Source organism: Trachurus trachurus (assembly GCF_905171665.1).
Source record: "Trachurus trachurus genome assembly, chromosome: 17".
In the NCBI taxonomy this organism is placed as follows: domain Eukaryota; kingdom Metazoa; phylum Chordata; class Actinopteri; order Carangiformes; family Carangidae; genus Trachurus; species Trachurus trachurus.
Genome location: NC_139900.1, coordinates 31,231,794 through 31,251,977, shown reverse-complemented (window position 1 = coordinate 31,251,977; position 20,184 = coordinate 31,231,794). Strand labels below are relative to the sequence as shown.

The 20,184-nt window shown below is 42.7% G+C and overlaps 1 protein-coding gene across 1 annotated transcript in view; it reads left to right on the top strand.

Moving 5' to 3' along the window:
* adgrl2b.1 (adhesion G protein-coupled receptor L2b, tandem duplicate 1) overlaps positions 1-17,695 on the top strand; it is a gene marked incomplete at its 3' end in the record, with an annotated part of 126,447 nt that extends 108,752 nt beyond the window's left edge. The window contains exons 14-24 of the mRNA XM_083991109.1: positions 611-816; positions 1,304-1,477; positions 3,521-3,730; positions 4,399-4,619; positions 5,411-5,477; positions 8,165-8,256; positions 9,645-9,813; positions 10,388-10,516; positions 11,884-11,980; positions 13,082-13,207; positions 16,833-17,695. Coding sequence (XP_083847235.1) covers positions 611-816; positions 1,304-1,477; positions 3,521-3,730; positions 4,399-4,619; positions 5,411-5,477; positions 8,165-8,256; positions 9,645-9,813; positions 10,388-10,516; positions 11,884-11,980; positions 13,082-13,207; positions 16,833-17,695 — 2,354 coding nt within the window. The remainder of the gene's footprint in view (positions 1-610; positions 817-1,303; positions 1,478-3,520; positions 3,731-4,398; positions 4,620-5,410; positions 5,478-8,164; positions 8,257-9,644; positions 9,814-10,387; positions 10,517-11,883; positions 11,981-13,081; positions 13,208-16,832) is intronic.
* Between the last annotated feature and the right edge of the window lie 2,489 nt (positions 17,696-20,184).

Genomic DNA, 20,184 nt, shown 5'->3' with positions numbered 1-20,184 from the left:
AGCGTTTACTGACACCGAAAAAGCCAATTAATAATTTTTTGCCCCATGTTTGTGTTAATAAAATTATTATTTTTCTACCACTCACACTTGTTAGAGGTGATTAGCTTAGCATGAAGACTGACAGCTGGAGGAGCAGCTAGCCTAGCTCCTCGTCAGCATCTCTAATAAAGATCACTAAGCTCTATTATTATTTCTTCTGCACTACCTCAGGTGGCCACTAAGAAAGAAGTGGTACAAAAGCAAACTCAGAATCACAAGTTTTGTTTTATTTTTAATTAAACAAACGTTTTCCACCTATAAATGTTATGTGAATGAAATGTGGTGTACCTGACTTATTGTGCTAGAGAGAACCTGGTTCACTATGCTAGAAATAGCAAGATAGATTCTACCATTCTCTTTTAATTCACCCAAGGTGCAAATTGAGATTTTGCTCAATGCTGGCTCCAGTGCCCACCGGTAGTAAAACACTTATTACAACTGTGGTCTCAGATCCAGGGGCGGCCAATTAATGCTTGGTACATTCATATAATACCACTGAATGAACACTGTATGCCGTCTTTTGCTTTAATGGATGCTGCATGTCTGATTACTCTATTATTGCCTGTTGCAGGTGTGGCCAAGCTGGTGTTTGTGTTGTACAAACACCTGGGTCAGTTCCTCAGCACAGAGAATGCCACGCTGAGGGGCATGGGGGACCTGAACAAACGCAACCTCTCCCTCACTGTCAACTCCCACATCCTTTCAGCCTCTATTACGAAGGAGTCCAGCCGTGTGTTTGTGGCCGACCCGGTGATCTTCACACTGGAGCACCTGGATGTAAGTCTTCCCCTGAGACTCGTGCAGACCACACTATAGAGCTCGGCTTTGCAGAGGCAGACTCTGACATTGAAGGGCAAATCCAATGTATTATTGCAGCAGAAATTTCCCTACTGTGTCTGCTCTAATCTGCACTAGAGGGGTATGGGAAGTAAGTCAAGCCTCTTGTGTGTCATGTTTTGTCTTGTGCAATTGCCATAGTAACCCCTCTCACATTGCATCACATGTTTTTTTTTTTGTATTATTTTGATCTCTTTCATCCCTACTCTTCCATCAAATCATTGCATTTAAAGAGTTTTAATTGCCCGGATACAAACTGGCAAAACAAGCACATGTAAACAGAGTCTACACATACATGATATACAGTGAGTTATAGTCATGGATATTAAATATACAAGGCAAGTATGTGTATGATCATGCATATTTCAGAGCACAGTCATATATATTTGATCATTTTCTTTTTCTCTCTGTGTTTGTTGCTTTGTAGAAGGTGCACTACTACAATCCCAACTGTTCCTTCTGGAATTACTCTGAGCGGAGCATGATGGGATACTGGTCAACTCAGGGCTGTAAACTGCTAGACACCAACAAGAGCCACACCACTTGCTCCTGCAGTCACTTGACCAACTTTGCCATCCTCATGGCTCATCGCGGCAATGTGGTGAGTGTTTCCCTTTTTTCTTTTTTTTTAAGTTAGTTGTTCTTTGCACCGTCTCACTGATAGGTTTGTGCACACACAGCAAGAACAAGAATGCCATTTCAGTGGAGATAATTAGATTATTGCTGGAGGAGTAGGTGAGGGCGGGGGGGAGGAGGGGTTGGGTGGAGAAGAGGAAGCAGGCTGTCACTTTTAAAGAGCGAGATTGTGGATCAGGATAGGAAGTGCCGTACCATTATCAGAACTAATTATATTTTACCTGTGGTCCGTGTCTAATATCCCTCTATGCATATGTCGCTGAGAAACATGGGAAATTGTACTATAACCTCAGCTTTAACTTATGTTTCCACCCCGCTTGAAGTGGTATAGGATCCATTTGGTTGTGAAATGCAATTACAATCCAATTACATGATAAATAGCATGTGTAGCAGGACCTAGCCAGTAATAAATGTGGAGGATAAGTTTGTGGTTTGTTTAATCATATGTCCCAACTCCTGAACTCTGTCCCTGTCATCTGTCTTAACCTCAACCTTAACCACAGCTTGAAACCAGAGCCCTGAGGCAAGGCTTACCCTCACACCAATTCCCTACACATCACCTCAACTGTAACTCCTGCCCCCAATAAAATTACAAATATCACAGGAAGAATTGCCTCACTTTCAGGCCACCGTGTCCTTGAGTGATATTTTGTATGGTCGAGTCTGCTATTTTCACATTTTGCCTTGTTCCCATCTTGAAACGTGCTCAGTTTTAGATCATCTGGAACTCAACGAAATGCGATTTGGCCTCAAAAACAGAACCCACATGTGGACGTCACATCACATGGTCTTGGGGTTCTCTGTGGCAGTGGTTCAACTAATGTCGCTTTATGCAACATGGGCCGCATAATGTGATCTAAGCATGTTCTGTTAAAGCGCCAAATGTCATCACGTATGATGAAGTTGAAGGACAGACAGGCAATTTTCATGTCTGTCCTAAATTAACCGTCAGCTGCCCATACAGTATGAACAATAAAACAGATTTTGCTCGCTGTACTGATCCCTCCTATCCACACACTGGCCATTAAGAGATCCCCTCCTAATGTATTTCTCATTGTGAGTTGTGAGAACAGAATCCACCACTCTCTGTCTATGTAAAAATATAGGCTAATAGAAAGTGTGCCTGAAGCAGGGAAGCAGAAGCTTCAGCAGTTTGTGTGATCAGAGGGGTATCTTTCAAAGTAAGTCTTTATAGTATAAAATTCCCTCTCTTCATTACTATCCCTCTATTGCAGCTCAACAGGGAAACACAGAAAAGGAATTTTATTGATTGACTAGATCAAAGCTACTTAACCTGCAGAAATGTGTTTTGCTTCAGATGAGGATATGCAATGTGCCCTCCATCACTCACATTGAAAGAGAATTAGAATTGTCATCTACATATGTGAGGAGCATTGAGGACTGAAGAGCCTAGTATTATCATTTTCATTACATCTTTGTACGTCAGGGTTTCCATCAGGTCTGCGTTCAATTCAATTTTATTTATACAGCACCAGCTTATAACATTATGATTATCTCAGGGCACTTTAGAGAGAAAGGTCAAGACCTTACAATATTACAGAGAGAAGGCCAGCAGGTCCAACCATGAGCAGCCAGGCACTTGAAGAAATGAAGAAGTAAACTCAGGGTGAGTGGTCGTCTGCCTCGACCAGTTGAGTCAAGAGGGCAGAAATGTGTCAGATGATGAGGAAGAGGAGGGAGGAAGGAGAGAGAGCGTATATTATATATAGAACGGCTGTATATTTACTGTTATATTGAAGCACCAAATTAGACAGTAAAACTGTCACGTCGTTATAATGATGATAAAACCAGTTAAATGCATCTGTGTAATAATGTTATTAACAAAAGCAGCAGCAGTGATAATAGCCTTTAATTTACACGTCAACAAACACAGCAGCGACCACTGTGTGCTTAAATGTCACCAATCATTACGGGTTCACCATCATTAAGTCTGAAGAGTTGAAGGTCAGTCCACGCTTTGCTTGTGTGTGTGTGTGTGTGTCTGCAGGGGGAGGGCAGCGTCCACGAGCTCCTTCTCACCGTCATCACGCGGATGGGCATCGCAGTGTCTCTCGTCTGCCTCGCCATCAGCCTCTTCACCTTCTGCTTCTTCCGCGGCCTGCAGAGTGACCGCAACACCATCCACAAAAACCTCTGCCTCAACCTCTTCATCGGCGAGCTCATCTTCCTCGTGGGCATCAACATGACTGAACCAAAGGTAGAGTGGAAATTATACTGCAGAAGATTTTACCAAAGGGGGAGGAGGGTATGTCCAGCTGGGTGTAACACAAAATGATCAATCCATTATTACCTCATTTATTTGATAGTTGGGTAACTATTTACTAGCCAGTTACTTAGCTCAGCAGACAGACAGAGATCAGTACTAGCTTTTTTTTTTTTTTTAAAGATGTGTGTCTGCCTATAACTGATGAATGTATATCCACTCTTGTTGTATCTTCTTTTATCTCTGTTTTGGTCTCCACCATCTCTTGGGGGAAATATCTTGCTCTTTAGCCTCTGTCGGCTCTTTGGTGCTGGGCAGGTTGTCAAATGTAGGTTTATTTTTTGCTGGAAACAGCTGCCTGCCTGCTGGTTAGAAGCCAGAGCTATAAAATTGGTGGCCATAAAACCAAAATGAGCTGAGAGATGCTGAAAAGCTCAAGTGACCTTTTTGTTGATTTACTGTACAAATAGTGATGAGAGCAGCTTTAAGCAGAGCCGCCATTTGATCCTACAGTATTTGATCTGGCTGAATTAGGCTAACGTCACTGATCTGTGAACATTTAAAGTCTGAACAAACACATAAAACACCTTGATACTTAGAAAAAAGTAATTATTGGCTACTAGGAAATTCACCCCATTAAAAACCTTGTCTCTTCCTGTCAGCTGGTGTGCTCCATCATTGCCGGGATACTCCACTTCTGCTTCCTGGCTGCCTTTGCCTGGATGTGTCTGGAGGGTGTGCAGCTGTACCTCATGCTGGTCGAGGTGTTCGAGAGCGAGTTCTCCCGCAGGAAGTACTACTACATCTCCGGGTACCTCACCCCGGCCGTGGTGGTGGGCATCTCAGCAGCCATCGACTACAGGAGCTACGGCACACAGCGGGCGTAAGTGCAGCATCTCTGCAGCGACTCTTCTTGCGCGAGGATAGAAATCAGGGGCATTAGTCCTCCCTCTCTCCACATCGAGACACACCCACACAGCATGCAGGACCATACTAATCATAGTAATATTGCAAAGTAGCGGTCCACCTCTGCTCCTTGGCAAATTTACACCCTGTCACAGCTAAAAAAGAAGAGGATGAGAAGCAAAGTTGCAACATTAATGAATGTGTGCACTAGCTGCTCTGGCCTGCTGGGTTTTTATTCTTTACATGTGGATAATTGCTAGTTAAAAGTTTCATGCACATCCTCGCTGGTTTTCATCTACGCAGGAAGCTTTATGATTTATAAGACTGCAATCCCCTCATTTATGGGATTTAAGTAAACTCTATTTTATTGCTCCAGTATTAATTCATTTCTGTTTTCTGGTGATAAACACAGACTGAGATTAAAAAAACCTAAAAAACTAGTAATAATAATTCTTGAACTGTCTTTGTTACATTGTTTACTGCTCAGAGTCTTATACACACGGTCAGACATCACACGTTTGTGGACATTTGTAGACTGTGAAGTCATGAGTCCAACAACCGCTGCCTTTTAGACTGCAGCTTCTAGTGGCACGAGGCCAGCACTCCCCCAAAGTCGTGTTTTCTTCTCTGTGGTCAGAGGAGAGTCTCTTTTCTGTAGCTGCAGCTCGTCATCCAGCCGACTCCCCTGCGCCCTGATCGATGAGACACAACTTTGTTTTGGCAGTGAGATGATTTAATGAACTGAATATCACCTTTTGCTCCCTGTAGATGCTGGCTGAGGGTTGATAACCATTTTATCTGGAGCTTCATTGGGCCTGTAACCTTCATTATTGTGGTAAGTTGTAATATTGTGCGCATGTGTGATAACTTTCTTTTTTCTCTTTCAAAGAAAAGCTTTGAAAACAGTTTATAGATTTTCTCTCTCTCTGCGCTGGCAGCCTCTTGGCTCTGCTTTCTCAGATCAATTTGCATGAAAGGAAAGTGGTCCCATTATAGCTGACACTGGGACATCAGTGTCCACTCAGCTATGAAATCCTCTGAAATCAGAATAGGTGAGCGGCAACAACTTAAAGCTGTTTGGTCCTTGCTGTACATCTAGAGAATACTCCCCTCCTGCAATCAGGAGGAGAAATCATCTCAGGCATGAAGGTCATTTGCTCAGTGGGAAAACAAGGGTGATGGTGAGGAGAGGGGGGGGGTTAACATGGAAGTAATGAGTGGGTGGGCCAGACAACCATTACCACAGCTCATAGCCCTGCTGAGGATCATGACACGTCCCCAGCCAATCCCAGCACACGGACATCTCCATCTTCACCTTTTAATATTTCATGTGGTGCGCTGGGTGTTCACAATGCACGTAGACGCGTGCGCACACACACACACACACACAACACAACACATGCAGGAATGCATGCACACAGTCCTAAACAAACACACGCTGCATATCCATATAGGCGCATACGGTAACACACATGTAAATCTGTCCATGGGCTGTAAATACATGGAAATCCAGGGGAGGTGCTGCGTCAGCAACGCTTGTTTTTCACGCTGTGTTTTGGCAGAGAAGTGAGAGACCTGAATATTGTAGAGGACGGCCCCTCGGAGACCAGGCGTTAAGGGGTAGGAGGTGTTTCGGTGCGGGGGGGTCCGTGTGCTGTGCGGTTTGCCTGAGCTTTCTGCAGAGTGCCTTCCTGCCTCTCTGTCCATCCGTCCGTCTTGTCTCATCAGATCTGTGTCATCACTTGCAGCAGTGTTAAATGCATCTCCAGCCACTCGACTCATGCGGATGTAAGTCGGCCCTGGTGGCTGACAGACAAAACTCGGCATTACTCTAAGCTGTGATCTAAAAGCCTCTTTCTGTCTTCTTAGCCACTCCTTTTTCTCTCATCGTTCCCCCCGCTGTTATTGGTTTCCATCTGCTTCGCGCGCACACTCTTCGTTTCCATTTAAAAAGCCTTTTCTGTTTTCCTTGTAGTGTTTCCGAATGCATCCATGTGGGATAATAAAGAGCATCTTTGTTCTTATTTGCGAATGAATTGAAAATGAAGTCTTTGAAAAACTGAGAAAAACTACATTTGGATCATTATACTTTGTTTTCTTGCCAACTTATGCTTTTTTATATTTACGATTTATTTTTCTTCAAGTACAGTAGATTGCTCATGCTTGAAAAATGCTGACTTGGAGCAAATATGGGATATAACCTTTTAGTAAAATAAAAGTATGGATCTACTTTTTTTTCAGTGACTATTTACAGTACTGAATTTCAAAGGTTTAATATGTTATTGGACCAAATTGAAGCACATCTCCTTCCTTTCCCTTGGTGGCGATGAGCCCTGCAGTGCTTACATAGAGACATCCTGAGAGCATGGAAACCTTTCTCGATGTATGGCTTGAATCACTTAAATGTTTTTCCTGGCCTCGGTAAAAAATGTTTCTAAAATATGGCACTCAGTCCCGTTCTTTCCTCTCAGTATTTTTCTGGAGCTTTTCGCCCGCCGTGCATCAGATGTTTTTGGACGCCATCAGATATACATGCTCATATTTGATGAGGATTTGCACATCGGGATTGAGTATAATGTCAAACAAGAGAGAGGGAAGAGAAACTCTCAGTGCAGCTTACGTTGAAGGCCAAAGCTGTGTGGAGTAGACCAAAGCAATAACCTCGCACTGTTGTTTTTCTCCTTGGAAGTCAGCGTACTTTATGATCTGAACCAAGGCATTAAATTTTCATATTCCTCTCAGTAAAGGTATGCCGGTGTTGACGCTCAATATGCAGAGCCAAAACCACCATAGATTAAGCAATACCCTAAGTCAAAGTGAAACATAACAACTGTTTGTTGGCAACCACTGATGAACTGGGACCAAAAGCACTTTTACTCAAGTTCTGCAACTGGGCATTTACAGTTCATGCATCGTTTTACCACCACAGTTATTTTCAGCTGTAGTTACTTTACAAATTAACATATTGATAAATCAATATGAAGAGTTCTGCAGTAAATATACAAGAGGAACTGAAACAATTACTTACTGGCAGAAAATAAAGTGGTAACTTTTTCTATTGACAGATATAATTTAGATATATTGAACATCTTATGTTTGCAGTTTCTTAAAGACAAAACAGACAGTGAAAGTTTCTTCCAATATGGGTTCTTTTTTTTAATCACACATCAAGAAAAAAAAAACATCAGTTGTGGCTCTATATAAAATCAACACTTTAGCAATAAATGCTGCTTACACGCTACACAATGAGTAATGAAAAATGGATTATGTCATATACTGTATAATAGTTTCACATTCTCAGGGTCTATTCCTCTCCACTGAGTACTTTCATTTATAATATTTCTGAAAATACAAAATTGTATGAAAATTTCACTAATTAAAATGATGTGGATCTTCACTTGTAATAGTGTATTTTCGGTGGTCTGAGCTCTCTCTGCCTCCTCCTCCTCCTCTGTTAGCAGCAGAAATCTGATGCCTTTCTAAGTGCAGTCTGTTAACCCTGATACGCGTCTGTTTTGACAGGTCAATGTCATCTTCCTGGTGGTGACGATGTACAAGATGGTGAAGCATTCCACCTCCATGAAACCCGACTCTTCCAGGCTGGGGGGTATCAGGTGAGGGGTGTCACTCAAGGAGATGAGGTGGCCGGCCTGTGGATGCTTGGTTTGAGACTATGTGTGTGAGGCTGACGCATGCATGTGTGAAAGAGAATAATAAAACGCACCATTACTGCTGCTCTCCTCCTCCCAAAAAATTTAAAATGCTGCCTCTGACCTAAGCGTTTATTTGATTTTTCTCTGCTCTTAAACTCGACCAGACCAATAATTTTTCCTTTCAGGTGTTATTTTGGTCCATAGGTGCTTCCTTTTTAGTTATTTTATGATTCCAGTATTTGTACTACAGTATGTGGAGTTATATTGCCTTTTTTATTCCTTCATAACTGCGTATCTGACCTTTGCTATCTGTTTGCTCCTGTGCTGGCATAGTTTACAGGTTTCCTTAGAAAATGGATTCAACCACCCTCGTAGATTTAACGATGGTAAAAACGGACGCCCCTCCCCTCCCCCCGTTCCATTTCCCTTCTTCCATTGGGCTGCATATGCTCGATAAAAAGACAAATCCCTGGCCATTTCTGTGCCTGGATTCTTGTTCAACAATATGTCTGAGTTCAGGTCAACATATGTTATGTGGGCGTTTGATTTTTAGGCAGCCACTCTGATTTTGGTCCAAACCCAAAAAAGGCATAAGTTGGCTGCGAGGCTTGTTTTTTAGCTCTCAGACAACCTGCATTTCTTTGCATTTGGATGCTGGACTTCACACGTTGAAGCAGTCAAAATGAACTCATGAACGGCTCCTAATTAGGGTCTACCCTGAGTCTGCATTTAGTTTGGGTGTCAAATGTGTAACTCCGCACAAAAAAGTGGAAATAATTGGAATTAAATGATCATTCAGACCCCCCAAAAAATATTCCTGTATCAACAGTGGCTAAAACTGGATAGCGGATCTAATCAGACATCGCTCTCAGCAGCCTCTCACTTTTCTGTGTACCCTCTCTCTGTGACACGCTGTGGTCCCATTTTTTCTCTCCTCACCGTATCTTCCTCGGAGTGGCTCACTTCCCTCTCGTGTATCAGTATCTGCCCTGCCGTTGTCATTGAAACTGACTGTTAAGTTATCTTATTTTGTCTAGGCTTTCCTGGAAGCTGTCAAAAAAAATCCTGCTGCGTCTGCACTTTCTGTAGCCATCAACTCCATATTTTTTTGACTTAGTGTCAAATAACCAAATGCACATTCATTCCAAACCTTTGCATCATTGTTTATACAGAGCAGCACACCACCACTGCTGGTACAAACGCAGAATGGCTGTAGTTCTTCCTTCTTTTTTTGCAGCATGTTGTGCAGGAGGAGAGAAACGTCAAACCGAGGAAAAATTAAATCCTCTGTGGTTTGGTTTGTTTTTTTTCATTTGTTTATGTCTCTCTTCTGTCTTTCTCTCTCGCAGGTCGTGGGTTTTGGGAGCGTTCGCCCTGCTCTGTCTTTTGGGGCTCACGTGGTCATTCGGCTTGTTTTTCCTCAATGAATCCTCCATCGTGATGGCATACCTCTTCACCATCTTCAACACCCTGCAAGGGATGTTCATCTTCATCTTCCACTGCCTCCTGCAGAAGAAGGTAAAATTCTATCAACCAATGCTTCCACTTTCCTTGACTTGTTTTCCACTGTTATTATCTGAATATCCTTTAGGTTTTGGATTTGCTGCTTTTGGATTAAACCAGAAATTTGAAGACATCATATACAAGTTAATGAATTGATCAACAATTAATCTGCAAGTATTTTAATACATTTTTGAGACAAAAATAGCTTGAAATTTCATGCTCCAGCTTCTTAAATATGAGAATCTGCTGCATTTCTTTGCCATAAATGGTAGTAATGTTGGACAAAGCTAGACATTTGACTGTGATTGCCATTAAAAAAAAACAACTCATTAATCAATAATGAAAATTATAATTATATATTTACCGGTCTCATTTAGAAACATCCACATTATTATTAAAGTGCTTACTCTCTATAAGGTTTCAACATGTTCTCACAGTGTTCATCTCCAAGTCTGTGGCATTTAAGCTGCTGTCAGCTGGATGGCATTTGATAAGGATTTGGGATTTGCAACTCTCGTGAGGTGGGGTGATGGGGTTGCGTTGCTGTCTGTGTGTGCTCAGCGTGCCCTGAACCTTTGTTCCTCTGCAGGTCCGCAAAGAGTACAGCAAATGTTTCCGTCAGTCCCAGTGCTGCGGCGCGCTGCCATCCGAGGGCCCCCACAGTTCAGCCAAGACAGCCACGTCTCGATCCACCGCACGCTATTCATCTGCCACACAGGTACGTGGGCAGCCCTGGGAGTACAGTACATGTGTATCGGGATTTAAAAGAGCCATCGGTGTAGTGTCATATTTCAGTTTATATGTCAGTGGATTTGGTTTTCCACAAAAGAAGTGTTTTAAATATTGAGAAGTCTGGTGATTTCCTTTAGTTTTAATTGGGAACAAAAAACACAAAGACACCAAAACAAATTCACCTCAAGTATTGTCTGTGCAGCCAAAACCTCAGTGATACACACTGTTGCCTTACATGTTCCCTCATTGTGTTGAACAGGGACACTGTATATTATTTGAAGTCACTCCCACGTACGACATCATGGTGTAATTATTCGCTGGTGCACCAAATGTGTATTAATCCTCGACTGAAAATAGAATCCAACAATTACACTATTCACTCCCGTGAGTGAATAGTGAGCTCATGTTTCCAAAAATCTACAATGCCCTGATTAATAATTATTTTCCCCTTTAAAAATGAAATTATACTGTATACTGAAGGTCCCCCACATAGTCGGCCATACTTAGGATGGCAGCCAGTGTGAAAGCTGTTGGGGACAAACTATCGGTTTTGGTCTTTCAGTGGATTCATTGACAATTTTTTCTTTAGTAAAGCCTTAAAAATTTCAGTTTATTTTCAACCTTGCACTTGAATTTTATAATTTTAGAGCCGAGTCTCTCGATTCATTCGGCCAAATACACATTTTGGCAACAGCAGTCAGAGTCACTATGTTCTTATTGCTGAGCTGACCCGTTTTCCTGTCCAGCACCTTTCATTGCACTGTTAAATTAAAGAATGAATTTACACATGATCAATTAAACTGTGGACTGATTTTAGGCTTCATATAGAGAAGTTACAGCTTAGTTATCAAGTTTGCCAAGGTTTCATATTATGAAGGCATGGTATTGATTTTTAAATCAAAAGTGTTACTGTACAATGCAGCTAGCTGACAGACAGCATTACAATGAAATTTTTTAAAAGAGTGAAAATATATTTTTTGGTTGGTGGGTAGACTGGATTTTGAAAAAAAAAAAAAAAAACGGATAAGATGGTACAGTTGAACTGGCCGCAGAAGTCTCTTATAATATCTTTTATTTTGACTCTGAGATCCATTTTAAGAGCGCTTCTGGGAATTTGATGGCAGCTTCTGCTTTTTCTATCAGGAGGGGGGAAAAAAATAGTCCCTCTGCGTCGATCTCTCAAATTACAAGCTGTAAGATTCCATTTGTTTCAGTGTAGCACGACCGTGTCATCAAGGGGCTGAATCCTGTGCACAAGTGTAGACTTGAATCGCAAACCCACGTAGCCTCTCGATTCTCAGGGCCGAAAGCCCCGAATGACTGATCAATGGCTGCTTTTCTCTCTACCCCCAGAGCCGCATCAGGCGGATGTGGAATGACACGGTGAGGAAGCAGTCGGAGTCTTCCTTCATCTCAGGAGACATAAACAGCACCTCCACACTCAACCAGGGTAAGCAACCCTTTCTTCCACCAGCTCCAGACGAGACACATACGCTATTCTCTTTGTGACGAGGCTCTGAATTCACAATAAACACTTCAATGGGTGCAGCCTACATGGCTCTGTGGCAGCTTAGGGAGGAAAAAAAAAACAGGAAGATAAAACTCAATTTAATTTTTGCATTTCTCTTATCGTTAAAACGATCAAAAAAAAAGCAGCGATAAATCCTGTCCGCGTATCAAAAGTTCACCGAGTTTTCCTGCAGTTTTTCTGCTCGATGGGATCGGCTGAAAGAGGAGGAACGGAGGCAGAAAGGAGGCGTGATGTTTAGCGGCTGCCGCCGAGGACGCAAGCTCATAATGTAATGATCCTGGCTGGCGACAAACTAGACTTCACCCTTGGAGTGGTTGTCACGGTGAAGGTAGGGAGCAGAGATGAGCAAAGTCAGGCCAAGGTCAGAGCAGGTTTTGGGACGGATCCCAGCAGCATGAAGCTCAGGCTCTAGACTGTGCCAGCCCAGATTTGGCTGTAGTTATGGATTAGTTTAGTTTTTTTTTTTTTTTTAAAGAAGTACACATGCCAGCGCAGAGTCTCTCAGAGATCCGTCCAAATGACTGAGGATAGTTATTACATTCTTGAGGATTTACACAAGCACACGGAGGATGATGGGGGATACTGTATTATTCATGGCAGGCCACTTAGACATGTTTTGTCTGGTGTCTCGACTGGATGAGTTTGTTTAGATGAACTTGTTTCACATAAACACTGCAGCTGATTTGTGTTGCTGCGCTTTGTTTGGTCAACACCACGCGATAATGTTGTTTGTCAGTTGCGTCGGCTAACTGTTTGGATAATGTTTTCATTTTGACCAATGTCTCGACGGCTGCTCCGTCCATAACAGAAGGCAGATGGATCGCAGGTCATAAATCTTTCGTGGCGTCAGATTCTGGACAGTGGATGTCAGTGTTTGTTTATGTCGACAGCTACCCAGTGCACCACCACAGACCATGAAGTACAATACTGTACTTTCCAGCTCTTTTTTCCTTTTTGCTGTTTTCCCCCCCCTGATTTTTCTCTCTCTCTGTCTCTCCCTCTCTCTTCCTGTTATTTCAGGGATGACTGGCAACTACCTCCTAACTAACCCTCTCCTCCGAACACACGACACTAACCCTTATAACAACCTCCTGGCAGAAACAGTGGTGTGCAACACCCCCTCTCCACCGGCCTTTCACTCCCCAGGTGCACATCCGCCCTCCACCTTTGTTATTGCAACCACTTGTGTTTGTTTCAAAGCAGAAATTCAACATTTTGGGAAATGCACATATTCGCTTTCTGAAGAGGAGTTAGATGAGAAGATTGATCCCACTCCATCTTTGCCTGGAGTGTATGCACCAAGAAACAGTCTAGCACACAATCGCCTATAAACAGCAAATTATCATTTTTATATTTGAGGTTTTACAAAAGCTGAACAAAACAGATGGAGCATGTTGATCAATGTGCTGTAGAGATACTCGACAGAGCCGGGCGAGCTGTTTCCCCCTGTTTCAAGTCTTTATGCTAAGATCTAACCTTCACCTGCAGATATGACGGTGGTATCAACCTTCTCATGTAGCTCTCTGCCTGAAAGCCAACAAGCTTATTTCCCAAGATATCAAACTATATCTTTTTAAGTGTGTTGGGTTTATTGAAAACAAGTAAACTCCTGAGGTTGTGGCTGCGGCACAGCATGAATGAAAAATGTTGAGAATAATTACTCAAGACTTACCTTTCGTTCTTCTTCATTCACACCTTCTCTGTAATTCTTATCTGCGCAAGTTTCTCCTTTGTAAACACAGAGGGAGATAAAGCTCACAGACGTCAATGCTATCTTATCTCTTCTACTGAGCAGGCATATGGGAATTCCTCTCTGTTGAGTACCAGCTTTACACACTGGTCTAGATCATTTATGCTCTCACCCTGGATGCATGCTCGATATCTTTACATGTTGAAATCTTTACATTTAGTATAGTTTACTTTGAAGTTTGATTTAAAATCATGTCAGTGTTTATGTTGACCTAGTTCCTCGCTGGCAGAGCAGAAGAAACCCAATTAAAGAATAGAAGGAAAAAAAAAACAGAACCACATGACGCAATGCGGGCAGAGTCATAGCCCTCAGATATTCAAGCATTTGATGATAAAAGGGAATGTGCAAAAACAGCAGTATGGTGAAAGAGCATCAGGAGAGGATGTGCAGTAACTTATAGCTTTAACCTCAGCATGGCCATCGTGGTCTTGTTTTGTGCTGCAAGCTCGCTCCCAGCACAATGAGGGCACCTCACACTCAGAGATAATGAAGCAGGGTTGAAACAAAACAATGCTTCCACAGAAAATCAAAGATATTTTGAAAGAGATTTTTTATTTATTTATTTATTTATTTTAGCTCAGCAGCAGCAGAGTCAGAAACAGAAGTAGGCGTATGTGTGTGTGTGTGTGTGTGTGTGTGTGTGTGTGTGTGTGTGTGTGTGTGTGTGTGTGTGTGTGTGTGTGTGTGTGTGTGTGTGTGTGAGTCAACAGCTTGTGCTTTATTGCCCTAAAATGTTTACCTACTTAATCATTGTAGCATAATTGCATGTTAACAGTGGAGCGCAGGAGATAGATAAAAAGTGGCAATATTTAATTAGCAGGTAATTCTGAGTGTCAGCGTAAACATCTCCTCTACCTGTTGAAAGACTTTTTCTTTCCCCAACCTGCCGTACTTAGCCGGGTTTAAACCCACAGAGGAAATACTAACCCCACTTATTTAACAGTCGATCAAAAGAAGCGGTGACAAACAGGGGGGTAAAAAAAAAAATCAAGATTCAAAGGTTTCACATATGGAAACCAGTTTGAGAAGAGCAGGCAGCGGTGTGACACACAAATGTCAAAACCTGGTGTGAAGATCACCAACCAAGTATGAAATCCGCGCCGAGAGACTGTCAAGTTTAACATTGCCTTTTTTGAAAAACTTCCTCTGCTATAGTCATTACATTTAGCTCCCTGCAAAAGAGGATGAGCGTGTCCTCTATTATAAGTGTATTAATACTAAGTAATACTCTGCAGATGTTCGTCTGATGCAGTAAAATCTGTAAGGAGAACATCTTGGATGAATCTTCGCTGGAACGGTTCCCAGAGTGCAGCTGTTGCCGTGTCCAGTTGAATTCTGTTCACATCATTTCCCCCTCTTCTCCCGGTAGACAATACCTGTCTGCAATAAAAACCACTGCCTGTGCATAGACAAATGCAAATTTGGAAGTAGAATCTATTCAGAGAAATGTCGAATAATCCCCCCCCCCCCCTTTTTTTTTCTCCTTTTTTTTCCTTGTGCCCTTTTGCTCCATGCACTCCTGTCACTCTTTTTTTTTTTTTTAGAGAAGTCTTTGATGTTGTTTTCAGAGGTTTCTTTTTTCACTCTCATTTGCCATCATCCATTTTCTGACACATCCATTTGAAACCCACAACTACAGTTTCACTCTTATTTTTTTTGTCTGAGTAGTGACGACATCACTCCCTCACTCTCTCTCTCTGTCTCTCTCTCTCTCTCTCTCTCTCTCTCTCTCTCAAATGTCAGGCCTTCACGTACAGTCTCACAGTGTACCCAGTAAATTCAGTAAACTCCTCATATCAAATCAAACGACCCCCCCCCCCCCCCCCCCCCTCCCCTTCTCCCTGCTATTTGAGCTTAGTCATAGCCCTGAGAATAATAACAGTTCTCCATTTTGTGTGTGTGTATGTCTTCATTTTGCAAACATAATGCCGATAGATGTTCTTTACATTTCAGGAATGAAAAAAACAAAAAAAAAACATGTGAATCGGAAAATGTTCTCTCTTTCTCAGTAGACTTAAAAAAAGACTGTGCTTGCTGCTGAACCCTTTCACCTGCTGAGTCCAGGATTCAGTCGTCCTTGATTTGTCCTTCTCAAACTGTTAAACACATAATTTCACTGTCATTCTCCATCCAGCTACAACAATTTGTGAAGAGCATCACATACAGGTTAAATTATAGTTAACTGCAAGGACACAATCTGAGCTGGATCGACTGAATCCAGGCTGGATGTTACGAGCTTCCACTTTTGTCTTATTTCAGTGATTTTGTTGTTTCTGCTGCAATTGAAAAAAAGCATCTGTTTTACTTTTTTGCACATCAGCTGTTCTTAGGCCAGATAGCCTGAGCAGACACACTTGATGTGAGTGGTGGCAAAGTGAGTCATTGCACCGTGCCTGTCTGTCGTGGTGTGTGTGTGTGTGTGTGTGTGTGTGTGGTGTGTATGTGTGTGCGTGGGGGTTGTTGCTGTGCTTGTGGGGCCCCAGTGCAGAGAGGTGGCTGGCACATCTGTGTTCAACATTATTCTCTTGTCTTGCCTTCTTTTAATAGGTGGAATGTTTTATTCATTGTTAATGTCACAACACTTCCTCATCAGCTTGTAATTTTTTATTTTTTTTTATTTATGTTACTCTTATCCTTGTCGGTTGCTTTTTGTATGCCGTTGTCTTGTTACCTGGTCATCAGCTGCTTTACAACGTGTTGCTACAGTGTATATATATTTTTTTTTAAGTCATCGCTTGTTCTCATTTCTCCAATATTGTTCAGGATAATTTCTTAGATTGGCTATAATGAGATTCAGCCATAATGAGGATGGACATGCTGGAGAGCTAATTGGGTTCTCCTTTGAATTTTAGAAGTTTTTGTATCTATATAAAATAAAAAATTAAGCCAGAGATCAAAGAGCACAAGAGTGAAGTGTCCTGAGCAGTATCAAGTATACGTGGATGGTGTAGTGGAGACTGTTCTGTTCTCTCAAAAGGCGGAAAATTATGTCTCACATGCTCCTTCTGCCTTCCTTTGCAGGACAGCACTCTCTGAGCAACAGCAGGGACATCAGCGCCATGGACACCCTCCCCCTCAACGGCAACTTCAACAACAGCTACTCCCTGCGAGACGACGACTATGAGGCCGTGGGCGTTCGATCCACGGGTGACCTGGGGGGCCTCAACCTGGACGACGTCGCCTTCGAGAAGATGATCATATCCGAGATAGTCCACAACAACCTAAGACCCCGCGTGGCCCCCAAAGGGCGCGACGCCCCGAGGGACAGAGCCCCGCCTCCTCAGACCAGAGTGACGGTGGACCGAGGCGGGGGCGGGAGCGGCAGCGAGGATGACGCCATCGTGGCGGATCACGCCGAGGCCTCATCCCCCCAGAGAGGAAGTGGAAGAGGAGGCCACGCCACCCTGGAGCTGCTCCTGCACCCCCACCACAAGGAGGTGCTGGAGGCCCCCCTCCTGCCCCAGAGGACTCACTCCCTGCTCTACAGCGCCCAGAAGGCCCCCAGGCGCCTGGAGGGGCAGGGTGGCCATGGCTCTGAGACTGTTACCGCAGTGGAGGACATGGGCTCCCATTCACCCAACAATAATAGAGACTCCCTTTACACCAGCATGCCAAACTTGAGAGACTCACCCTCACCCTCAGCTTCGCCGTATCCCCCCGAGGAAGAGGAGGAGGAGGAGCTCTCCCTCTCACCTCGGAGCGAGAGCGAGGATGCCTACCATAAAAGCATGCCTGAGCTTGGCGATGCGCCGCAGCCCCTGTCCTACTACCACATAAACCGAGGCACCAGCGACGGGTGCATCATCCCCCCCAACAATGAAGACTGCGCACAGGGGGGAGAAGCCCCCACCGACGGACAAATGCAGCTCATTACCAGCCTCTGAGCGTGGGCCGTGTTTGTTTGCACAGGTTTTAACAGTTGGGTGCTTTTGGTTGATGTCAAGACAGCCGGCGAGAGGCTGGCTCCGCACTCCGCATGCTCTTCCTGTTAGGACAGGAAGTGAAATGTTGTTGGGTGGGAAAAACGGAATGAATAAATGACTTTTGCACACAGATCTCATTAACACACAAAACACGTCCATCCGAGGCCAGACAAATGTGGACTGTGAAAGCTCTGCTGTTGGACTAAAGAGGTGCAGAGAATAACACCAGGCGCTGTTCCACAGATAAGTATGGCATTTCTCTTGTACTGAAAGAAGAGCTGAAGAATAAGGGATTCAAATGAAAAAAAAAAAACAACAACCTCCAAGCAAAGAACTATGAAACTCCTTACATATTCCGGGGGGACTTTGCAGGACCAGGGTCTTTTTAGTCATGAAGTACAGAACTAGAACTAGTGTGGCTCCACTACACAGTCAGGACTGTAAAGTAAAGAAACCACTAATTCAGACTCAGGCCTTATATTTTCTCTATTGCACATTTAACTGTTGTCAAAGTAACAGCTAAAGAAAATATATTTTGCTGTACCACTAGTGTAAAACGTAAAAAAAAAAAAAAAAAAATACAAGAAAAAAAGTAAAAAAAAAAAAAAGAAAAGAAAAAAGAAATGGCAACCATTCAGTAGTTATGCCCTTTCAATGTTAATACGATTCTTCAGACAAGGTTAATCAAAATGGTGGAAATGTGCTTTTTCCTCTCACACTTGACTCGTTGTAGTATGTTTGAATATGAAGAAAAAAAAGTTTTGAGCGATATCAGTCCATATGAAATCATGCTCACGTCTCTGCTTGTGAAGTGCTTTTGCTTTCATGAATGATGAGTTTTGCCAGTAGTATATTTGTTAACACCGGGCCATGCACAGATTTGGAGTGAATTGGATACTTGTGTAATTTATTTTACTTGAAAGAAAATTGTCAGGTTTTTAAGGGGTTATGTTCGTGTCAATGCGATACTGCAGTTTTTGCGGACATGTTTCATCCTTTGACACAAATTAATTTATTAACTGAGCTATTCAGAAAAAAAATGGGGGGGGGGGACAAAGGACGTGGTTGGAAAGTGTGAAAAGTTGTTGCAGCACTGATTAGGTTCATTCTATTTCTTTTGTAAGAGCCCATCATCAGCTGATATTTAATTCAACTCCTGTTTGATATCAAATAAATGTGAAATTTTTTCTTGTTCGCAGACGTCTGGTTGCTTATTCTCACTTTGCATTGAAAACCTGCCATGATCCATATACATGAGGCAAAATGACAATTAAAAGGATACGACTGGTGATATTGTATATTTTTTGTTATTGTCAGCAATTCATGTGAAAAGACCAAAACTAACGTCCAAATCCTGACATCTTTCATTTGTTTATTTAAAAAAAAAAGGCTCAATATACTTAGCAAATTTTACTCAAAACATACATAAATAGAACTATTTTCAACGTTTTTTGATATAAGCATTTTTTTATGCAGGTTAACCTGATAAAATAAAAGTGATGCACTACTGTGGGGAGCGGCATCATCACATGCAGTTTACAGAGCAACCACAGATTCAAACGTGGAGCCGCTTGTTGCCGTGCAGATTGGTAAAATGTATGTGTCTGTTGGTGCCCCTGCAGGTGTTGGAGCCTCCACGTGAGACGCTTCGGTCGGTGATTGTGTGTTTTTAAAACTTATTGAGCGCAACCCCCACCGCAGCACGCTCTCAGCAGAAGGTGCAGCAGCGGTGTGTCTAGTCTAACAGTGCCACGCTGGGCAGGTGGAGGCTCTGTTTACACTGTTTGTGTTGCTCTCCAAGACGTCACCGAAATTCACCCGGGTGTCGTGTTTACATGGCTCCTGATCAGAGCCAGAACCGATGAACACCCACAACTACGTCACAGTCATTTACCCCAGCAATGAACACCAGTTGTGTCCTTTTACATTGCTGGGTTTATGGGGCTTTATGGTGCCTATGTTTATTGTAATGAAGGAACATGTCTCCCAAAGCAACCACTTGCTTCAGTTTATTTTCCTCAAAACACTCATCACACCACTTTTCTTCAGAACAGCACAACACTTCAGCGATGCTTTTGTATCAAGAACAAATAAACTTCAGTCAGAGCAAATAACTTTATCAACAGCTTCTGCTGCCAAAGTAAAAACAGCCAAATGTCAAACAAACTGTCTCAGTGAAAGAATTTGAGTTTCTTTATGTCCAGTGAGTTCTCACAGATGTTTACTCACTTACAAGGTCAAATATTCTCCACAGCTGATGAATGCTACATACCGCTGTGCTCACTGTTTCTATATATGTACTTTTAGATTTGTGTTTGAAAAGTTGACTCCAGTGTTAAGATTTACACGGTGAGTATGTCGGAAGAATTACACACATCGATGGAAAAACAGTTCAATCCGTTGTGACCTAAAGCAATGCAGCACTTGGATTATCTGGAGATAGTTTGAGT